Source organism: Manacus candei, unplaced genomic scaffold (genome assembly GCF_025592945.1).
Source record: "Manacus candei isolate 608988 ecotype Guabito, Panama unplaced genomic scaffold, ASM2559294v1 h1tg000040l, whole genome shotgun sequence".
NCBI classification, from domain to species: Eukaryota; Metazoa; Chordata; class Aves; order Passeriformes; family Pipridae; genus Manacus; species Manacus candei.
This window is the reverse complement of record NW_026138088.1, coordinates 2,310,619-2,331,054: the sequence shown is the minus strand read 5'-3', so window position 1 is coordinate 2,331,054 and position 20,436 is coordinate 2,310,619. Positions and strand designations below refer to the sequence as shown.

Below are 20,436 nucleotides of genomic sequence, written 5' to 3'. Positions count from 1 at the left end.
CCAACCCCCAACTTTGACCCCAGGAGCAGGGGAAGGGGCAGCCCCTTCCCCTCACCCGCTTCCTGGGGGCCGGATCCAGGACCCGGCCCCTCGGATCCTCCCTGAGATCAAGCAGCGACACCCAAGGGTGCAGAGGACACCCAAGGGCACAGACAGGTCCCCTCCAACCACCACCTGGGGTGGTGTGATCCTGGCACCCAAATTCCAGCATCCAAACCTGGTATGGACGCAGGGACGGGGCGAGGAACCCACTTACAGGGGGCTGGGGGGGCTCCGGGGGGCTCCGGGGTGTGTGTGGGGGGGCTCAGTCTTTCTGTAGCTACTGAAGACTTGGAGGTATTTCGGGAGCCGTGGCGCTCCTGGTGTGTTTTCATGCAGCATCCAAAGGTCGGGAATGGGCGGGGGGAAGGCTCAGATCTTGCTGTTCTCCAGGTGGGAGTCGATGTGCTTCACCAGGGCATCGTCCGGGTACCCGATGGGGAAGGCCAGCTGGCACAGGGGGCAGCTCCTCACCTCCGAGTCCACCGTCTCCAGCAGCAGCTGTGGGGGGCACAGGGTGGTGCTGAGACCCCCCCAGGGTGGCCACATCCCCCCCATCTCCTCCCTGGGACATTCCCGCTGCCGGGAGCAAGCTGGGCTAGAAACGTGGAATCCGAGGCACTAAACCCTGCCTGGGAGGTGGGTTGATGTTTCCTGCTCTCCAACCCACAGCAACACCCTCCGGGGTGTGGGGGGTCTCCAGCAGCAGCTGTGGGGGCACAGGGTGGTGCTGAGACCCCCAGACTGACCACACTTCCCCCCCGATCCCCTCCCTGGAACATTCCAGGCACCAGCACCAAGGCGGGCGAGAAACGTGGAATCCAAGGCACTAAACCCTGCCCGGGGGGTGGGTTGATGCCCTCCAACCCACAGCAACACCCTCTGGGGTGGGGGGGGTCTCCAGCAGCAGCTGAGGGGGCACAGGGAAGCGCTGAGACCCCCAGAGCAGCCACACTCCCCCCACCATCTTCTCCCTGGAACATTCCAGGCGCCAGCACCAAGAAACTCAGAATTCGAGGCGCTAAACCAGACCCGTGGGGTGGGTTGATGTTTCCTGCCCTCCAACCCACAACAACACCCTCTGGGGTGCGGGGGGTCTCCAGCGGCAACTGTGTGGACACAGGGTGGTGCTGAGACCCCGAGGGTGGCCACATCCCCCTCCACCCCCTCCCTGGAACATTCCAGGCGCCAGCACCAAGGCGGACGAGAAACGCGGAATCCGAGGCGCCGAACCAGACCCATGGGGGGGCGGGTTGATGTTTCCTCCCCTCCAACTCCCCCCCGAGCGAGGCCTGGGGGGGTTCCCACTCACGTTGATGGAGGGCCAGGACTGGGCGTGTTCGGCCCGGGCGTAGGCAGCGGCCGTCCGGCGCACGGCGTCGGCGTCGGGCGCGGGGAAGCCGGCGCAGAAGGAGGCGCAGCGGATGGCGCCGGCCTCGGGGCTGGGCGGGCTGGGCAGGGCCCACTCCTCCTCGTCCGACGACTGCTGCTTCTCGAAGCGCACGTGCTGCTCCTCGAAGGGCTGGCGGGCGCTCAGCGGGGCCCCCGCGCCCCCCAGGTACACCTCCCCGTAGGGCCGGGGCTTGGGCAGCGTGGAGGCCTCGGGCTGCAGCCACAGCGAGCGGCTCTGCTGGTACAGGGCCACGTTGGTCACCTCCGAGTAGCTGCGGCGGCCCTGGAAGCCGGCCTTGATGTGGCGGCTGGAGGGTTTGGCGTAGCCCAGCTCCATCCTCTCGCCGGGCAGCCGGTGCGGGGACGCCGAGGCCGGGGACGGGCAGGGCGGCGGCGGCGGGGCCGGGGATCGGCGCTGCTGCGCCGGGGACTGGCTGGAGGGGGGCACCGGGGACCGGCGCTGCTGCGCGGGGGACTGGCAGGGGCCGGGGGCTGGCGAGCGGCGCTGCTGGGCCGGCGACTGGCTGGGAGGGCCCGGCGAGCGGCGTTGGAGGGCGGGGGATTGGCACTGGGAGCGCCCCGGCGGGGCGGGCGAGGGGCACTGCGGGGCGGGCGAGCGGCGCTGCTGGGCCGGGGAGTGGCACTGCGACAGCGGGGAGTGGCACTGGGACAGCGGGGAGTGGCACTGGGACAGCGGGGAGTGGCGCTGGCCTGCGAAAGGAAAAACCCCCCGCCCCGTTAGCTCGGCGGCGCGGAAAGTGTCCCTCGGGCATCCCGGGTGGAGGGGGGGATGTGGGAGGGACCCCCGGCGGGAGGGAAGATTCTGGGGTGGGACGATGCCGGGGGTGGATGCTTTTGGAGGGGGGTGCACGCAAGGATGGATGTTCCCAGGGATGGATTCTCCCAGGCATAGATGCTCCCAGGGATAGATTGTCCCAGGGATGGATGTCCTTGGGGTGGGATGATCCCAGGGATGGATGTTCCCAGGAATGGATTATCCCAGGGATGGATTATCCCAGGGATGGATTGTCCCAGGAATGGATGCCCTTGGGGTGGGATGATCCCACGTAAGGATGTTCTTGGGGTGAGAAGCTCCCGGGAATCGATGTTCCTGGGGTGGGATACTTCCAGATATGGATTCTCCCAGGCATAGATGATCCCAGGGATGGATGCTCCCAGATACGGATGCCCTTGGGGTGGAATGATCCCAGGGATGGATGTTCTTGGGGCAGGAAGCTCCCAGGAACGGATGCTCCTGGGGTGGGATATTTCCAGATGTGGATGCTCCCATGTACATTCTTGGGGTGGGATGCTCCTGGGGCAGGATGCTCCCAGACATGGGCTCCCCCGGGGTGGGATGATCCCGGGATGATCCCTGGATGTTCCCAGGGCAGGACGCTCTCAGGGACCAACACCCACGTCAGCTCAGCACCATCGGGAGTCCGAGGGCATCCAGCCCGTCCTCCCGGCCCCTGTGCCCCCCTCCCTGCCTGGCAGCGGGGTGCAGCCCCCCGTGCCCCCCTTACCGCCGTTGAGGCCCTTCTCCTGCAGCAGGGCCCGCAGGATCTGGCTCTGCAGGGAGCTGAGGTTCCGCAGGCGGCACAGCTCCTCCGTCAGCTCCGTGTAGGCCAGCGCCAGGTTCACCCTGCGGGGGGGGGGGGGACAACGGGGTGGCTCTGAGGGTGACAGACCCGAACCACCCCCAAATTCAGCTCAAAAAGTTGTGGGAGCAGCCGGGAGCATCCAGGAGGTGGGTCCTCACCCCCCTCCCCGGGAGCTCGGTGACAAATCCATCAGCCGCGCCCCGGGTCGGTGCCGCTTTCCCAGCGCGGCTCCTCCGCGGGGATGCGAGGGGAGAAGCCGCCTGTGAGGGCCCCGCGGGGCCGCGCTCGGCGCGTCCTCGCAGGCTCCGCTGAGCCGTTGTGACACCCCCGGCACCCGGAGCCGCCGCTCGTCACCGCGGTGACAGCGCCCGACCTGCCCCTGCCCCCGGGGGGACAGCAGGGGAAGGGCAGGGAAGGAGGGGTACGGTGAGAAAAGGGATGAGGGGGAAGGAAAAAAAAAAAAGAGGGAAAAGAAGGAAAGGGTTACGTGGAGAAAAAGAAGAAAAATAAGGATGCAGGAGGGAAAGCGAGAAAATAAGGGAGGAAGGATATAGGGAGGGGAAAAAAGAGGGGAAAGAAGGGAAATGTATGTAGAGAGGAGGGAGAAAGGGAGGAAAAGGAGGAAAGGAGGAGAAAAAGAAGAATACAGAGAGAAAAAGAGGGGAAGTCAGGAAAAGAAGGAAAAGGGGAAAAAATTGAGAAGAATGGTATGGGAAAGAAAAGAAGGAAAAAAGGGAAAAGGAAAAGAAGGAAAAGGAGAAAAAGAATGAGAGGAATAGTATATGAAGGAAAAGAAGGAAAAAAGGAAAAGAAAGAAAAGGAGAAAAAGAAGGAAAAGAAAAAAGAAGGGAAAGAAGGGAAGTGGGAGAAAGAGGATATAGACATTAAAAAAAAAACAAAAAAAGAAGAAAAATAAGAAAATAAGAAAAAAAAAGAAGAAAATATTGAAAATCAGAAAAAATGAATGGAATTAAAAAGAAATAAGAAAACGGGGGGCGAGGGGGGAAGAAGAGAAAAAAATAAGAGAGTGAAAGAGAGAAAAAGGAAAAGAAAATGAAAAGCAACACACGTTTGCCCATCTGGGTGCCCACGACACGTCCCCGGAGTCCCCGTGGCCCTGCCAGGGTGGCACTGAGGGCACAAAGACCTGGAGATGTCCCCGGACAGAGACACCCCCGAGACCCCCCAGTGCAGCCCCGCAGGCCCCCTCCCCAGCTCCCCCCGTCCATCCCGGCTCCTCCCGTTTTCCACCCGGCTCGTCCTTCCCGAGGAAATCCAAGCGGGAATTGCCGGGAGCTCAGAAAGGGCGGGGAGGGAGGGAGGGGGGGTGGGAAAGGGCAAAACTAAGAAAAAGAAAGCAAAAAGAAGGAAAAGCGGCCCCGCGCCCGCTGTGGCAAAGCACCAGAAAATCACCCCGGAGATGGAAAACGCCGATAAGGCGCTTTTTCACACCAAAAGAGTGGCTGAGAGGAGCGGGTGACAAAAAAAGAGCTGAATCGGCGAGATCAGAGCGGGGAGGGAAGGGCTGAGCCCGGGGAGGGGGGAAGGTGCCCCCGGGGCAGGGTTGTGCCTCAGTTTCCCCTTCCCAGCCGGCGGAATTTGGGGTTAGAAGGAAGGTGGGATTGGGAGTTTTGTTTCCCAGGGGGAGGGAAATGGGTATTGTGGGAAGCGGGGACAGGGAGGGGGGGATAAAATGAGGGGGGAGCACGGGAGGGGTCCCAGGCACGGGAGACTGGACTTGATGGAAATAAAGTGAATTAAGGTGGGGAAGGGTGGGGAGGGATAGGGAGGGGAACCCCCCCCGACCCCAGGATGTGCAGCAGAGAGGTGGGCACCTCCCAGGGATGCCAGTGTGGATGAATCAACCCCCTCCCCGGGTCCCCCCCCCCACTGATTTATGCCGGGAAGACAAGGAACAGCAAAAGCTTCTGGACACCTCTGGAAAAGGAGGGGGAACCCCAACACCTCGGCACCTTCCCAGCCCCGTGTGTCGCCTTTGATCCATCCACAGCTCGGCACAGGCTGCCCAAAGGGGGCACAGTGCCAGCCTGGTGTCACAGCGTGGGGGGGACACGGGGGTGTGAAGTCCCACTGCCACATCCCGGGATGGGCATGGAATGCGGGGAATGGAGGCTGATTTCAGGCTGTGCCCACCCTGATGCCACCGTCAGCCCCGAGGGGTCTGGTCACAGCCCCACCTCCCATCACCTCTTCCCAGATTTGGGGGGTCTCGGCCCAAACCCCCAAAGCTGAGACGCTCAGCCCTTGTCCAGCACCACACGTGGCACCCAGGGGTGCCCAGATGGAGCACCCACGGCCCGGGGCTGCAGCCAGGGGGGGCACTGGGGAGAGGTGGAGGAGGGACCCACACCCAGCACTGGCACCACGAGGGGTCCACACCCGGTTACACCAGTGCCAAGGGAAACCCTCCAGCAGGGTTTGGCCACGGAGAAGGGGGAGTCAGTGGCTCCAGGCAAGCTGGGCATGATCCTGGCACTGCCCAGGGCAGATGGGCTGGAGAATGACTGGCATGGATTAGTGCCATAGGGATGGCATGGGTTGGTGCCATGGGAATGGCATGGATTAGTGCCATAGGGATGGCATGGATTGGTGCCATAGGGATGGCATGGATTGGTACCATAGAAATGGCATGGATTAGTGCCAAAGGGATGGCATGGATTGGTGCCAAAGGAGTGGTATGGATTGGTGCCATAGGGATGGCATGGATTGGTGCCAAAGGAGTGGTATGGATTGGTGCCATAGGGATGGCATGGATTGGTGCCATAGGGATGGCATGGTTTGGTGCCACAGTGATGCCCAGTGCCACACGGCTGGCACAGATTGGTGCCCTGTGGTTGGCGTGGGTTGGTGCCTGTGGTTGGCACGGGTCTGTGCCGTGGGGATGGCACGGATCGGTGCCCAGGCATGGCACGGGTTGGCGCTGTTCTGTGACAGCCGGTGATCCTCGGTGCTGCTCGGCAGCCACGGGCCGTCAGTGCCCTCTGGAGGCAGCTCCGAGGCGGCACCGGGCACCGGACACACCACCGGGCACTGCACACACCGTGTGGCACCGGGCACCCCGAACCCAGAGCCCTGCTCAGCTCCAAATTACCGGGGTGCAGCAATTTTGGGGTGCAGGACCCCAGCAACTGCTCTCGGGGTGCAGGATCCCACCCACTGCAGCACCTCAACGTGGGGAACCCCCAGGGACCCCTCCCAAAGCGGGTCCCGTCCCCACCCTGGCTGTGACGCCCAGTGGTGCCCCACAGACGGCCCCCGTGTGCCCCCATCCCTGCCTGCCAGAGCGGGGACCCCCCAGCACAGCCCAGCCCCCTCCCAGCACTTACTGGTCATCGCCCACCTTCTTCACCCAGGCCATGTCCCGCTCCGACTGCTCCTGGGGAGAGCAGGCACCCCTCAGCACCCAGACCCCCACCCACCACGGACAGGGGGTCCCACAGGGCCAGACCCTGCCCCATCCGTGCTCCAGGGAGAGCAGACACCCCATCAGCACCCAGACCCCCACCCACCAAGGATAGGAGGGTCAGACCCTGCCCCATCCCTGCTCCAGGGAGAGCAGACACCCCACCAAACCCCCAGACCCCCACCCACCACAGACAGGGGGTCCCACAGGGCCAGACCCTGCCCCATTCCTGCTCTGGGGAGAGCAGGCACCCCCTCAGCACCCAGACCCCCATCCACCAAGGATAGGAGGGTCAGACCCTGCCCCATCCCTGCTCTGGGGAGAGCAGACACCCCACCAAACCCCCGGACCCCCACCCACCACGGCCAGGGGGTCCCACACGGCCGGGCCCGCCCCGTACCTGCTCCCGGGTGTCCTGCAGGTGCTTCAGCTCCGCCTGCAGCCTCTCGCACTCGGCCTTGAGGTGCTCCTCGCGGTGCTGGGCGCGCTGGTTCTCCTGCCGCGCCGCCTCCAGCTCGGCCTCCAGCCGGCCCTGCGCCTCCATGGCCCGGCTCTGCCAGCCCCCGGCGCGCTCCAGCACTGCGGGACCCGCACGGGTCAGCCCCGTCCCGGCCGGGAGGGGGGTCGGGGGGGCCCGCGGGGCGGGGAGGGGGGCGGCTCACCGTGGCTCAGCCCGGGGTTGGGGTGCAGGGCGAGGAAAGGCACCTCCTGGCCGGGCACGGGGGTGCCCAGCCCCGGGAAGGTGCCGCCGTCGCGCTGCCGCAGCTGCTGCTCCAGGCTCCGGATGCGGCTCAGGTGAGTCTCCACCAGCGCCCGCTGCCCGGGGAGGGGACAGGGATGAGCTGAGCCCTCTCCCTGGGGCTCGTCCTGCCCCAAACCCAGCTCTTGGGGTCCCCGTGGTGCTGGCGGGGGAACTGTCCCAGCGCACGGCCGGCCCAGAGGAGGGTGGCAGGGTGGGGGTGGCCCCTCAGCTGGCAGGGAATCATCTGGGTGGGAAAGGGGAGCCAGGGATGCCCACCCAACCCTGGAAGTAGGACTGGCACCACACAGGAGCTGGGAGCATCCTTTGGCAGGGGTGGAGGGGGAAGATGGATAAAGCTGAGCCGGTGCATCACTACAACCCCCGACATGGCCCAAACGGGGCCGAGTAGCCACGGCCCCCCCCAGCCCTCCATCCCCTGGGGTGGAGCTGCCTCTGCTGCCATGGAGAGGGGAAGAGCACCCCAACATCCCCAGGCCCCGGGGGCCGTCACCCACCATCTCTCCCAGCTCGGTCTCCAGGTCAGCCTTCTCCACGCAGAGCTTCTCGTACGCCTGGATCATCTCCTCCAGCTGCTCCTCCCGCTCTTTGCTCTTCTGCAGCTGCCGGGGCAGCAGGAGGGGGGTGGGTGGGCAGTTTGGGACCCCCCCCACGTCCCCCATCCCTGCCGTCCCCGCTCACCTCGTGCTGGAACTGGTTGAGCTGCTGCTGCAGCGACGCCTTCTCGCTCTTGAGCAGTGACGTCTCCTTGGCCTCGTAGAGGGAGAAGATGTGCTCCTCCCCGAACTCGCCGATCAGGGGGTACTGCGGCCACGGGGCAGGGGGTCAGCGGGGCCCTCCCGGCCCTACAGCCCCCCCCCAGCCCCTCCTGACCCCTCACCTTGACCTCGTACATCTTGAGGCGGCGCTTGAGCGTGGAGTTCTCCCTCTCCAGCCCCGTGAGCCGGTTCTTGATGTCGTCGTAGGCGGTGATGAGGGCGAAGTGCGAGGCCGAGCACATCTCCCCCGACAGGTCGGTGTTGGGGCTGTCCAGCCAGTCCTCGTCCGGCCCCAGCGCCTCCTGCGTCAGGATGCTGATGTCGTCCTCGAACATGGAGTCCATGTCCTGCCTGGGGTGGCGCGGGACGGACAGACAGACACACAGACACTGCTGATCACGGGGCAGGGATGGGCCCGGCCGGGGTCTGTGGGGACACTGGGGTGGGATCCAGGATGGATGAGCTCAGATGGGTCCTGGGGCCAGAGAGGGGTTTGAGGGAGCTCAGCGTGTCCCAAAACCAACAGGTGATGGAGGAGGGACTATCCCAGGAGCTGCCACAGTGTCCCCGGGGGTGGCAGGGGGACACTGGCCGTGCCATCTCCTCTGTCCCCACCAGGGAGAGGAGGGACAGGGGGTCTGACACCCCCCAGCCCCCCCCCTCACCGCCCGGGCCGAGGGCGGGAGCAGAGCCCGTCCCCAGCGGAGCAGCCCGGCAGGGGGGACACGGTGACTTTCCCCCACATCCCCTCGGGGAACGAGCACCAGAAATAGCGTCCGGTGCCGCTGCCTCCCGCCCTGTGCCGCACGCGAGCTGCTTCCCGGCCTCCCACGCCTCCGCGCCGGCACAGCCCGCGCCGTGCCCTATATACCGGCGCTGCCGCTCGCCCCCCCGGGGCCCACCCGCCTCCTGGCACCGGCCCCGCACCGGCCCGGGGGGCGTCCCGTCCCGCCCACCCCCCGGACAAGGACTGACGGGTGGTGGAGGATCCCAAAGCCGCCGCCCCCGGTGGCTCCCGGGTTGTTTGGCACGGCCGTCCCGGGGGGTGAGGGGGCAGTGCCCGGGGTGCTGAGCCCCCGTACCCGCGGGTGGTGCCCCGGCACTGCCCCCCGTCCCACCCAGGGACCCCGCGGGCAGCGGGGTGGCCACAGGGCAGGCGCAACCCCGCCGGCTCATCAGACATCTGGGAGCCACGGCCGCACAAATAATTCATGGCACAGAGCCGGGAGAGGGAGGAGAGATCTGCAGGGGACGAGGGGGGGACAGCACAGCCCCCCTGAGCCACTGGTGCAGCCTGGGGACAGCCCAGCCCCGCTGGCAACCCCAGGCCGGGCACTCCTAAGGGTAGTCAGGGGCTGAAACAGGGATAAACCCCCCGGCACCACGACCCCTCTGAGGGTCCCAAATCCACCCCCTCCAGGGTGGTGATGGAGGGGACCCACCTCTGCTTGGGCACCGTCCTCACCCCCTTGGGGAAACTGAGGCACCCCTGTAAGCCAAGAGGAGACTCCCCAAGCTCTGGCATCCCCTCAAAGCAAGACCCCAGAGTCCTGGTCACTGGGCTGTTCCCAGCCCCCTGCCCAGGTCCTGCCTGGGGGCACCGTGGGGACAGGACACACAGGGCCCAGAGGCAGCTCTGCACCCCCAGCCTGGCCCGGAGCCCCCTGGCCTGGCCCTGCTGCCCCCCAAACTCCCGTGCCTCGGTTTCCCCACCCGTTCCCCTCCGTGGCACCCACCTGGCAGCGGGCCCCAGGGGTGGGGCGAAGCGGCGCGGGGCTGGGCAGGGCTGCGGCGCGGGCACACGTGTCTCAGGCGTGGGCAGGGCGGGCACACGTGTGTGTCTGAGGCGTGGGCAGGGCGGGCACACGTGTGTGTCTCAGGTGTGGGCAGGCAGCCACGGCGGGCAGGTGCTGCAGGGACTGTCCACGGGAGGGTCAGGGGGAGGTGGTGACGTTCTCATGAGGTTCCAGGGTGACCAGCCGAGGTCCCCACGGCAGCGACGCTCCCTCCGCGTCCCTTCCACGCTCCCTCCACGTTCCCGGCAGCCAGCCCCTCCTCCAGGCCTACAAATTCCTTGGAAAAGAGCGAAAATGGGGCTGCAGCTCCCTGGTGCTGGGACAGCCGGAGGCAGCTCGGCGCTCCGGTGTGCCCGTGGGAATAGGGCTGGGGATGGGATGTGCCAGGCAGTGGGTGCTGCCGGGCCGCTGGCACCCAGCTGGTGTTGGGGACAGACCCCACGCCCCTGCCTGACCCCCCCAAACAGCCCTCTGGGGGTCGGGGGGGTGCAGCCAGCAGGACCCAACCCAGGGCAGCCCTCCCGACCACGCACCCCCCCCTGCCCCGAGCCTCGGGGGGCTGCGGGGGGACGAGCCCCCTCCTCATTGCTGGGATGCTCTGGGCGCCTTCCCAGCTCGTGGGGGCTGAGGGGAGGGGGCGATGCCACGGCCAGGGCCACGAGCAAGGGCAGCGGCGTGGAACCGGCGTGGAACCGGCGTGGAACCGGCGTGGAAAGGGGGGTCAGTGCGCGGGTGAGTCCGAGCGGGGGGTCGCAGCGGGGGATGCGGGGGGGGTCCGGCCTGTGGCGGCCCCGGCGCCTCCGGTAAACCCTCCCCGAGCACCCCCGGCCCGGCCCGGGGCCGCCCGGCCCCCCCCGCGCCCAGCCCGGGGCCGCAGCGGGCCGGGGGTCGCCGGGAGGGGGACGGGGACGGAAACGCAGGAGGGGTCCGGGGCGGAGCCGGGATGGGGATGAGGATGAGGATGGAGCCAGGATGGGGATGGAACCGGGATGGAACAAGGGACGGAGATGGGGGGACGGAGCCGCGGATGGGGATATAGCCGGGAATGGGGATGAGGATGGGGATGGGGATAAGGATGAGAATGGAGCCCGGGATGGGGATGGGGATGGAGCAGGGGATGAGGATGATGATGAGGACGCAGCCGGCGATGAGGATGAAGCCGCGGGATGGACCCGCGGGGTGAAGGCGGCGGGGGGAGATGAGGATGGAGACGGGGATGGGGTCGCGATGTGGCGGGAGGAGACAGGCCCGGTGGGGCGGGGGCAGCCCGTTGTCCCCCCCCCGCCGTCCCCCCCGCCGTGTCCCCCCGGCCCAGGCCCCGCACTCACCGGCGCTGATGCTGCGCTGCGGCGGCGCCCGCCGGGATGCGGCTCCGTCCCCGCCCCGCCGGGTCCCGCTCCCGGTGCCGCTCCCGTTCCCGGTCCCCGCCGCAGCCCCGGCCCCGCCGCCGTTTCTTCCGCTCCGGAGACACCGACGGACCACGTGGGCACCGGGCGGCCGCCGGCCCCTCCCCCGCCACGCGCCGGGGCCGCCCCCGGGGCTGTGACCCCCCCCCCTGGGGCTGTGACACCCCCCCCGGGGCTGTGACATCCCCCCCTCCGGGGCTGTGACACCCCCCCCCCCGGGGCTGTGACCCCCCCCCTGGGGCTGTGACACCCCCCCCTCCGGGGCTGTGACACCCCCCCCCCCGGGGCTGTGACCTCCCCCCGGGGCTGTGACACCCCCCCCAGGGCTGTGACCCCCCCCCCGGGGCTGTGACACCCCCCCCCGGGGCTGTGACACCCCCCCCCTGGGGCTGTGACCCCCCCCCGGGTCTATGACACCCCCCTCCGGGGCTGTGACCCTCCCCCCCCGGGGGCTGTGACCCCCCCCCGGGCACGGCCGGTCCCCGCGGGGCTCCCGGGGGGGACACACGCTCTGCCCCGGACCCCCCGACCCCCCTGAGACCCCAGACCCGGGAGGGGGGAGCGCCTGCCCCCCGCCCCCTCCTGCACCAGAGAGACCCCCCAAAAAAGGTGGTCCCGGGGCCGGGGGGGCTTCTCCCCTTCATCCCCGGGGGGGTCACGGGCACCGCGGAGCCGCAGCCCCGCACGGTGGGGGCTGGGCTCCCCTTCTACCCCCTCCCCCCCCTCCCAAAGCCCCCGAACATTTTATTCCCTGAATTGTTCTCGGAGCCGCTTCCATCATGGAATTACATCTTTCCCCTGTGCAGCGCAGGGTTATTAATAGCTGCTCTCCTTTTGCTGCCGCTGCTGCTCCAACGGGGCCCTGGGGGAAGGACCCCCTGCAGCCCCCCGGGCCGGGGGGATCCCTGCCGGGTCCCAGATCCTGGATGGACGGGCCCACGGCTCGGCAAGGACAGACCCACGGCGTGGACGTGGCTCTGCGTGTCCCCGGTGGCAGGAGGATCCCCGGGAAGGCCTTTTCCCACCCCACTGGAGGAACTGGGATGAGGGACGGGGGGGATCCAGCAGCAGAGGGGAGCTGGGAGCTGCTGGAGTGATCCTGATCCCGGCCATCTGCCTCCATCGCTGCTGGCTCAGCGGGAGAGGGGAAAAGGAGTTGGGGTAAAACTCGGCTTTGGCTTCTCCCGGCCCTTGTTCCCCCCCGGGAGACCCAAAGGGAGCAAAGCTTCGAGCTGGGAGCACCCACTGGGCTCCCACCCCAGATCCCCCTTCCCAGCACTGTGTCCAGTGCCTGGATGGAGCCCTGGATGTGCTGGGAGAGCGTGGTGGTGACCCAGGACCCGGAGCATCACCAGGGGCACAGACAGACCCCTGCCCACCCTGGGCTGGTGCTGGTGGGTACCACCCATGGGGTGCTGAGGTGCCTGGTGATTCCCGCCTGGAATCACGACTGGAGCAGGAGCTGGGTGCTGCACTGGGGCCGAAAATGCATCACAAGGCCTGGAATGTTTTGGGAGGCTGATGCCAGGCGGGCACTGGGCTGCTCTGATGCTCCAGTGAGCAAAGCACGGCCGTTTCCATTGGAATTCCTGCCGGGGAGCAGCATTTTATCTTTGGTGCGTGGCCTGGAGATGGAAAACAGCTCTTGGAGCGTCACCTTTGGGCAGGGGAGCACCGGAGAGCCCGGGGAAGGGGGGGCAGGATCCACTGGAACAGGCTCTGCCGCAAACAGGGCCCCGGAAAAATCCAGTGCCAGCTCGGGCGGATTTGCTGCAAAGCACTTTGAAGTGCAAATTAAGGTTTTCCATCAGGTTGGAAGTTAATTTTGACGCAAAGGGAAACAGCCCCGGCCCCGGCCCCGCCGGGTGTGGGATGGAGGCAGCGCCGTGCTGGGGGTGCAGGGCCCGGGGGGACCCCCCAGAGCCCCCTCAGGGGGGGCAGAGGGTCCCTGGGCACTGAGGACAAGCCTCGCAGCCCCCCCGGGAGCTGTCACGGGCTTGGATGCGGAGAGGAGGAACAGAGGGAGACTCCAGAGGCAGGAGGAGAGATCCAAGCTCCTGTGATTGTCTCCCACCTGAGCCAGACTCCGGGATTTGGGGGCCCCGTTGCAGCCCCTCAGCCAATCCTGCACCTGGGAGCTACGGACAGAGCTGGATCCAGCCTGGCCATCCCATGGGATGCTCTGCTCTTCCCACGCAGCCACCTCGCCCCAGGACATCAGGGATGTGGTGGGGGGAGCCGAGGGGAGCACTGGGCACTCCCCACACCCCCCGTGTCCTTTTTTTAACTCCTCCCAGCAGTTCCTGGAAAGTTTTAGGGCAAGAGTAGCCTCGGGGAAGGTCCTTCTGACTGGTGGGGATCCCTCTGGAACGCTGGGGAAGGGAAAAGGGAAGATCCCCCAGTGCCAAGGGTGGGCCCACAGCACCCCTGGATTTTTGGGGTGCAGGGGTCGAGAGGTGCAGTGCCCAGAGGGAGGGGGGGATGGCTCTGCAGCCGGATTTCCTGGGAATTATCGAGGAAACAGGTAAAATCCTCACCCCCCAGCAGCATCTGTGATGGGAACTCGGCGGGCAGGAGGCAAAGGGCAGCATGGAAATGGTGCCAGAGGGAGGGAATGTGGGCAGGGATGAGGGAAGGGATGAGGGAAGGGATGAGAAAAGGGATGAGGGAAGGGATGAGGGCAGGGATGAGGGCAGGGATACAGGCAGGGGTGAAGGCAGGGATCAGGGCAGGGATATGGGCAGGGCTGCCCTCATCCCACCAGCCTTCCCCCTCCATGGCCCCTTTGCCCCCAGCCCCACCCTCCTGCCTGGGGGCTCCACCCGGAGCTTTTCCTCTGTTCCAAAAATCCTCTTTAATCCACGTTTGTCCCTCCCCCTGTCCCAGGAGCCTCCACTGCCTGCCAGGGATGGTCCCTGGGCTCCCGGCCCTGCCCTGTGCCCGGGGCTGCTTCCCTGCATTCCCGGCGTCCTCCCGCCTCCCGCTCCCCGGATTCCCATCCCAGCTCCCTGAATTATTCAACTCTAACGCATCTCGGGCACCCTCGGGGCCTCAGGGCACTTCCATGGAGCCTGTGGCAGGGAAGGATGGAGAGCAGGGAAGAGCAGGGCAAGGGAAAGGAGGGGGAGGAGAGCAGGGATCTCTCCCAGCTCCCAAGGATCTCTCCCAGCTCCCAGCCCAGGATTCTTGGAGGCTGCCAGCTCTTCACACGAGGCCTGGGCTGTGCTGGAAGCATCAGTTGAACCCAAAATCCTCCCCTCCATCATCCTCAGTGACACTCCTGGGTTTGTTCCCTCCTTAACTCCTTTCAGGAGGAATTAAGGAGCCCGTTGGATCCCTCAATCCAAGACTTCACCTGCCTTGACCCATCAGTCCCTGCCCACAGACAGTGTCCAAAGTGGGAACACCAACCCCCAGCCCCACCAGCAGCTGGGTCTGTGTGGAGAGACCCTCATCATGGAAAACCTCAGACCATTTTCCACTTGGCTTATCCTGCCCTGCTGTGGAAAAAATCTGGCCTGGAAGAACATCCCTGGCCTGGAAGAACATCCCTGGCCTGGAATAACATCCCTGGCCTGGAAGAACATCCCTGGCCTGGAAGAACATCCCCATGTGTTCATAAATCCAGCACTGAGCTCGTTCCCACCCCTGCCAGAGGGGTCCCTGGGCTGGTTGGAGGCACTTCTGGGGTTTCCTGGGAATATCCAAGCCCCCATCCCACAGACCCAGCATCCTGATCCCGGCTCAGCTCTTCCACACTCATCCCTGATCCCTGATCCCGTGTAGTACATCTTGGTGCTGGAATCAGGGAGAAGGGACATCTCCCATCTGGATTCCTGGGATTTCAGTGCCACAGGGAAGCCCCACCGGGTGAGGGCACGGGAGCAGTGCCGGTGTAGCCACGCAGGGATGATCCCTGTGGGATGGGAATGACCAGGAGGATCAGGAACGATCAGGAGGGATGCGGCTCCTCCAGCACTCCCCGGCACCCAGAGCAAGGAGCAAAACCACCTCAACAAGGGAAAAAAAGCTGCAAAGTTCAGGTCCCCTCAGCTGGGAATTTGTATTCCAGGGGGTGACACCAACTCCAGGGACACGCTGGGTGCTCCAGGGTGGGAAGTGCCACCCTCGGGGTGGGAAAGTGCCAGACAGTGACTGGGAGGAGGCCCCGAGGCCGCAGCGGCACCTCCGAGGCTCCAAACTTGAGTTGTTGCCTGTTTTTCCCACCTCTCCCGAGGAAAACCGGGTTTCCCCCCCGGGGAAGGTGCTCCACCCTAAACCCCCGGCGGCAGCGGGGAAAGGGGCCCGGGGGGGCTGATCCCGGGAATGCTGCGGGTGTCCCCGGGCGCCGGGGTGGCACATACGGCTGATGACACAGCGCCGGCACCTCCGGATCCCCCGGGAGAGGAAACGGGAGCTCGTCACTCCCGGAGCGCTCACCCACCCCCGTGTCTCCGACAGGGCGGGGGAAGGATCCTGGCAGCGGCCTCGGGGGAAATGAGGCAGCAAAAGGGAAGGGAAACAAAAAAAAAATAAGTGGGATTTTGGGGATTCGGGAGGGGAATAAACGGCTCCTCCCCGGGGTCCTTTCCCCCTGTGGCTGTCACGGGGCGGGTGTGATGGTGATGGGTGAAGGCGGAGGAGCATCAAGGGGGTGGTTCTTTGGCTGATTAATTGATAAAATTTAATTAATTAAGCGATTTGGAGCCGCAGTTTCAAGGTTGTGTTGACGGGGGGGGGGGGATGAGGTTAAATTTGTCCCCCACCCGCACCAAGGGGTTGGTTGAGAGGGGAAGGGCAGGACAAAGGAGCAGAGGGGAGTTGGCACTGACAGCACCTCCACGGAGCCAAATCTTGGGCAGTTTGGAATATCCAAAAGCTCCAGGAGTTCGGGATCTCTGGGAGTGTGGAATGTATGGAATGCCCGGCAGTTTGGGATCTCTGGGAATACGGAATCCCCGGGAGTTTGGAATCTCCAGCACCAGCCCCGGGCAGCCTCTGCTGAGCCGACCACGTCTCAGTTCTGGTGCTGGAACGAGACTTGGAGGAAGAAAATAATTAAAAAAAAAAAAATAAAATCATTTATTCCGTTAATCATTACTTATCCTGTCAATTAAACTGGCCGAGCAGCGAAATCAGCTATTAAAAAAAAATAAAAGGATATAAAAGGGGTGTTTTGCCCTCAACCCACAGCGACGGGATCGGGGAGAACAGGGCGGTTCCTGCTTTGCTGCTGCGGATTTTGGGAAGATTCCCCCAAATTTACCCCAAAAAAACCCCCAAAACAAAGAGGCCAGACACAGGTTTGTTCCACTACTGTCTCTGTACTTTATTCTCCTGCTGTCTACAGCCTTTACAGCCACACAGGACAGACACAGGTCGCACTGAGGAATGCTCAGGTTCCTCCCTCGCGCCCCTTCCCCAGGAATGGCTTTTTGCTTTTTTTTTTTTTTTTAATAAGTTTTTTTTTTTTTAAATTTTTTTAAATTCATATTTAGGAAACTCCCACCCCGCCCCCCCCCTTAACGCCCACCCCCACCCTCCCACCCTACCCCCCCAAAAAAAAAAAACCCAAAAAACAAAACCAAAAACCAACCAAAAAACCAAAAACCAACGTCCAGAACGGAACTAAAAAGAAAAGGCATTACTAGAAAGGTTTGAGCCGGAGCCCTTCCCAGAGCTCCTCCTCTGCTCCGACACCTGGGATTTGCTTTATTTCGCTTTTCTTTCGCTTTACTCTCCTTTATTTCAATTGTTTTCCTGCACACTGGGGCAGAGGCGGCCCCGGGGCGGCCCGAGCCCAGCACTGAAGGCACATTCATGTCATACCCTGTACGATGTGGTGCTGTGGGGCAGCTCCGGGAGGGAGCCGAGGAGCAGCAGGGCAGGGGAGAGGGGGGGAAAGGGGGAAAAAATGTGAACAGTGGGGAAAAATAATAGAGAAAAAAAACGGGGGGAAAAATGGGAAAAATTGGGGAAAAAATGGGGAAAAAATGGGAAAAAAATGAAAAAAAAAAGGAAGAAAAGTGGAAAAAGGGAAGGAAAATGAAAAAAAGGAAGATGGAAAAAAGGGAAGGAAGAAAATGGGAAAATGGGAAAAAAGGAAGAAAATAGAAGAAAATGGAAAAAATGAAAAAAAGGAAGAAAATGAACAAAAATGGAAAAAAAAAGAAAAAATGGAAGAAAAATCGAAAAAAAATGAAAAAAAGGATGAAATGAAAAAAATGGGAAAAAAAGGAAGAAAAATGGAAAAAATGAAAAAAAGGGAAGAAAATGAAAAAAAAAAAGAAAAATGGAAGAAAAATGGAAAAAATGAAAAAAAAGGAAGAAAAAAAAAGGAAGAAAATAAAAAAAAGGAAGAAAATGAAAAAAAGGAAAAAAATGGAAAAAAATTGAAAAAATGAAAAATAGAAAAAAAATGAAAAAAGGAAAAAATAAAAAAAAGGAAGAAAATTGAAAAAATAAAAAAAAAGGAAGAAAAGGAAAAAAATGGAAAAAAAGAAAAAATGGAAAAAAATTGAAAAAATTGGAAATAAGGAAAGAGAAAAAAAGAGAAAAAAATAAAGAAAAATAAAGGAAAAAAGAAATCAAAAGAGAAAAAAGGAAGAGGAAAAATAAAAAGGGAAAATGAAGGAGGAAGGAGAAGGGAGGAGGAAGAGGAAAAAGGAGAAGGGAGGAGGAGGAAAAAAGGAGGAAGGAGGAGGAAGGAGAAAGACAATTTTCTTCTTTAGTCTTCTTGGAAGAAAAATTGAAAGAAAAAAATTGAAAGAAAAATTGAAATGAAAAATTGAAAAAAAAAATTGAAAGGAAAAAAAAAAGTGGGGAAAAAAAAAAACCCAAAAAAGAATTCAGAGCAAATACTGCTGAAGGCTTTTCCTGCTCTCCCTCCCAGGAGCAGCTTTCCAGGTGCCCCCAGACACTGCCAAGTCCCCCCCCGGGGGCTCCAACAGCTGCCAAGGGGCAAAATGAAATGAAAAATCCAATCTCCAAACCCTGCACCTCCTCCGAGCTGTTCCTTGGCTTATTGCTGACTCCAGGCTAAGGGAGAATTCCTCAAAAACCTTTTTTTTTTTTTCTTTTTTTATTTTTTCTTTTTTTTGTTCCCCCCCCCCTTTCCTTCAGGGGGGAAAATTCTGATCCTTCATGTGAAAAAAAAAACCAGGGAAGCAGCAAGCAGCCAATTCCATCCGGAGTCGCCCATTGTCACTACTCTGTTGGGAGAAAAAAAAATAACCCCAAAAAAATAAAAATACTGGTTATTCCTGGGTTATCCCTCTGGGCTCGGAAAGGCCAAGAATAGGGAAAAAAAAAAAATTAAAAAAAAAAACCAGAAAAAAAAAAAAAAGGAAAATATTGGGGAATGTTTGACACCATTTTATTCATCTTCAACTGCAGTGGAAAAATAGAACCTTTTACAAGTGCCGCCTCGTGTCAGCTCAACTCAGTATATATATATTTTATATAAATTTCTTTTTTTTTTTCCTTTTTTTTTTTTTTTGTTGTGTGTGTTTGTTTTTGTTTTTTTTTTTTGAAGTGCAGCGAGAGACCAAAAAAAACCACATTAAACCTGATCAAATAAAGAGCACAAAAAAGGCCAGGCAGTTTCCAAATGGCATTTTATCCGATTTTTTTTTTTTCCTGTGTTTTAATTCCCTGTGTGTGTGTTTTGCACGTTGAATTTCTCCTCGGTTCCAAAACATCACCTGAAGTTTTTTTTATTATTATTATTATTGTTATTATCTGTGCAGTTTTTTTTTATTTTCTGTTTATTTTTTTTTGAACTCTTTGGCACAATTTCGGTGTGAGTGTTCTGGGCTGCTACAGTACAAGTCAGGAGAGATCTTTTTCCCTTTTCACAGCCAAATTCGGAGCACTTTTAACTCTGGATATTTTTATTTATTTATTTTTAGGTCGTGTGTGTGTGTTTTATTTTTCTTTTAAACTCTTTTAAGCCTGAAATCTCGATTTGACCATTTTTTTTCCTATTCCCTCTAAACACAAGAATTGTGTTTTTTTCCCCCCCCCCTTTCTACATTCACAGTTGAACAATATTTAAGGAAGGAAAGGCGCTTTAGCTGAGCAGGACAAGGGTGGGGAGCTCTGAACATTCGTCAGTGTTTCCCTAAAAATAAAAAGCCCTAAAGAGCGACTTTCCTTTATTTAAATTTTTTTTTTTTTTACTTTTTTTTTCTTTTAATCATTTTTATTTTTTTTTTTTACTTTTTCTTTTTTTAAATCCTCTTCTCACCTGTTTTTTGTTTTTTTTTTTTTTTTTTTCTGCTTTACTATTATTATTATTATTTTTTGTACATCTCTTAACGCTGCATCAGTAGGACCAAAAAAACGTCTGGTTAAGTTTATGAAATGCAACAGCCAACCCTTTGTGTTTTTTTTTGTCTTTATAATGTTTGGTGTGAGATTGTTTGGGTGGTTTTTTTGCGTGTTTTTCTTTTTTTTTTTTTTTGTGTGTGTCTGGTTTTTTTTTTTTTGTTGTTGCTGGGAAAAGATAAACTGCAATGACTTGAAGTTGAGAATGTGGATACCTCCTCACTCACACACACTCACTCCTCGACTGAAAATCCTTCACCCTCCCCCTTCCTCACCCGTGCTGGAGATCCCAAAGCTCCCCCTCTCTCTCCAGCAGCCAAAACCTCGCAGAGCACCACAGTTGATCCCAGTTTTTTTTTGTTTTTCCTCTCTCTCTCTCTCTCTCTCTCTCTCCTCTCCCAACTGGCAGTTCCTCCTGGAGAAGCCAGTCCTGGGCTGTTGGGAGAAGAGCCTCCCTCGTGTTGCTTGGACAGAATTCCCGAAATTCCCTCTTCCCGATGCCGGCTCAGCGCTGCCCCCGTGGCTGCTCCCGGGATTTTCAATGTGGTTGTCTTCTTGTTGTTGTTGTTGGTTTTTTTTTTCTTGTGGTTTCTTTTCTTTTTTTTCCTCAAGCCTCACTCACACTCATCCTCTCATTCCCAAACATTCAGCATCCGTGCACACTCCTCTCACTTCCGGGTTTTTTTTTTGTTTTCAAAAGATTGGAGATTTTTTTTCCAGTGGGGGTTCTCAGGTGTCATCCCAATGGTAACAGATCTGGAAGCAAAGGGGGGGGGAGAAAAAGAGGGAAAAAAAAAAAAAAGGGAAAAAAAAAGGGGTCTGTCACTGTTTGGGGATGTGGGGGGGGGTGGGCTCCATCCTGGAGGGCTTTTCCAACCTTAATAATTCCATGATTCTACAAAAAAATAACCCCAAAATCCAACATGAAT

At 60.0% G+C, this 20,436-nt stretch overlaps 1 protein-coding gene across 1 annotated transcript; it reads right to left on the bottom strand.

Moving 5' to 3' along the window:
- Positions 1-269: 269 nt before the first annotated feature.
- TBKBP1 (TBK1 binding protein 1) lies at positions 270-10,211 on the bottom strand. The gene is made up of 10 exons (XM_051794558.1): positions 9,714-10,211; positions 8,100-8,328; positions 7,901-8,023; positions 7,717-7,821; positions 7,122-7,275; positions 6,860-7,038; positions 6,383-6,432; positions 2,958-3,076; positions 1,352-2,142; positions 270-540 (listed from the first exon to the last, which is right to left on the bottom strand). The coding sequence occupies exons 2-10, from the start codon at positions 8,319-8,321 to the stop codon at positions 412-414; spliced, it is 1,872 nt and encodes a 623-aa protein (XP_051650518.1). The 5' UTR covers positions 8,322-8,328; positions 9,714-10,211; the 3' UTR covers positions 270-411.
- Positions 10,212-20,436: the final 10,225 nt, after the last annotated feature.

What these genes read in the sequence shown, in the direction of transcription:
- TBKBP1 (XM_051794558.1), bottom strand. Translation starts at nt 8,321, where the DNA reads ATGGACTCCATGTTCGAGGACGACATCAGCATCCTGACGCAGGAGGCG. An exon ending in CAACCCCGGGCTGAGCCACG is followed by an intron (nt 7,039 to 7,121) that starts GTGAGCCGCCCC and finishes CGGGTCCCGCAG; the next exon opens with TGCTGGAGCGCGCCGGGGGC. An exon ending in GGAGAAGGGCCTCAACGGCG is followed by an intron (nt 2,143 to 2,957) that starts GTAAGGGGGGCA and finishes TTCCTTTCGCAG; the next exon opens with GCCAGCGCCACTCCCCGCTG.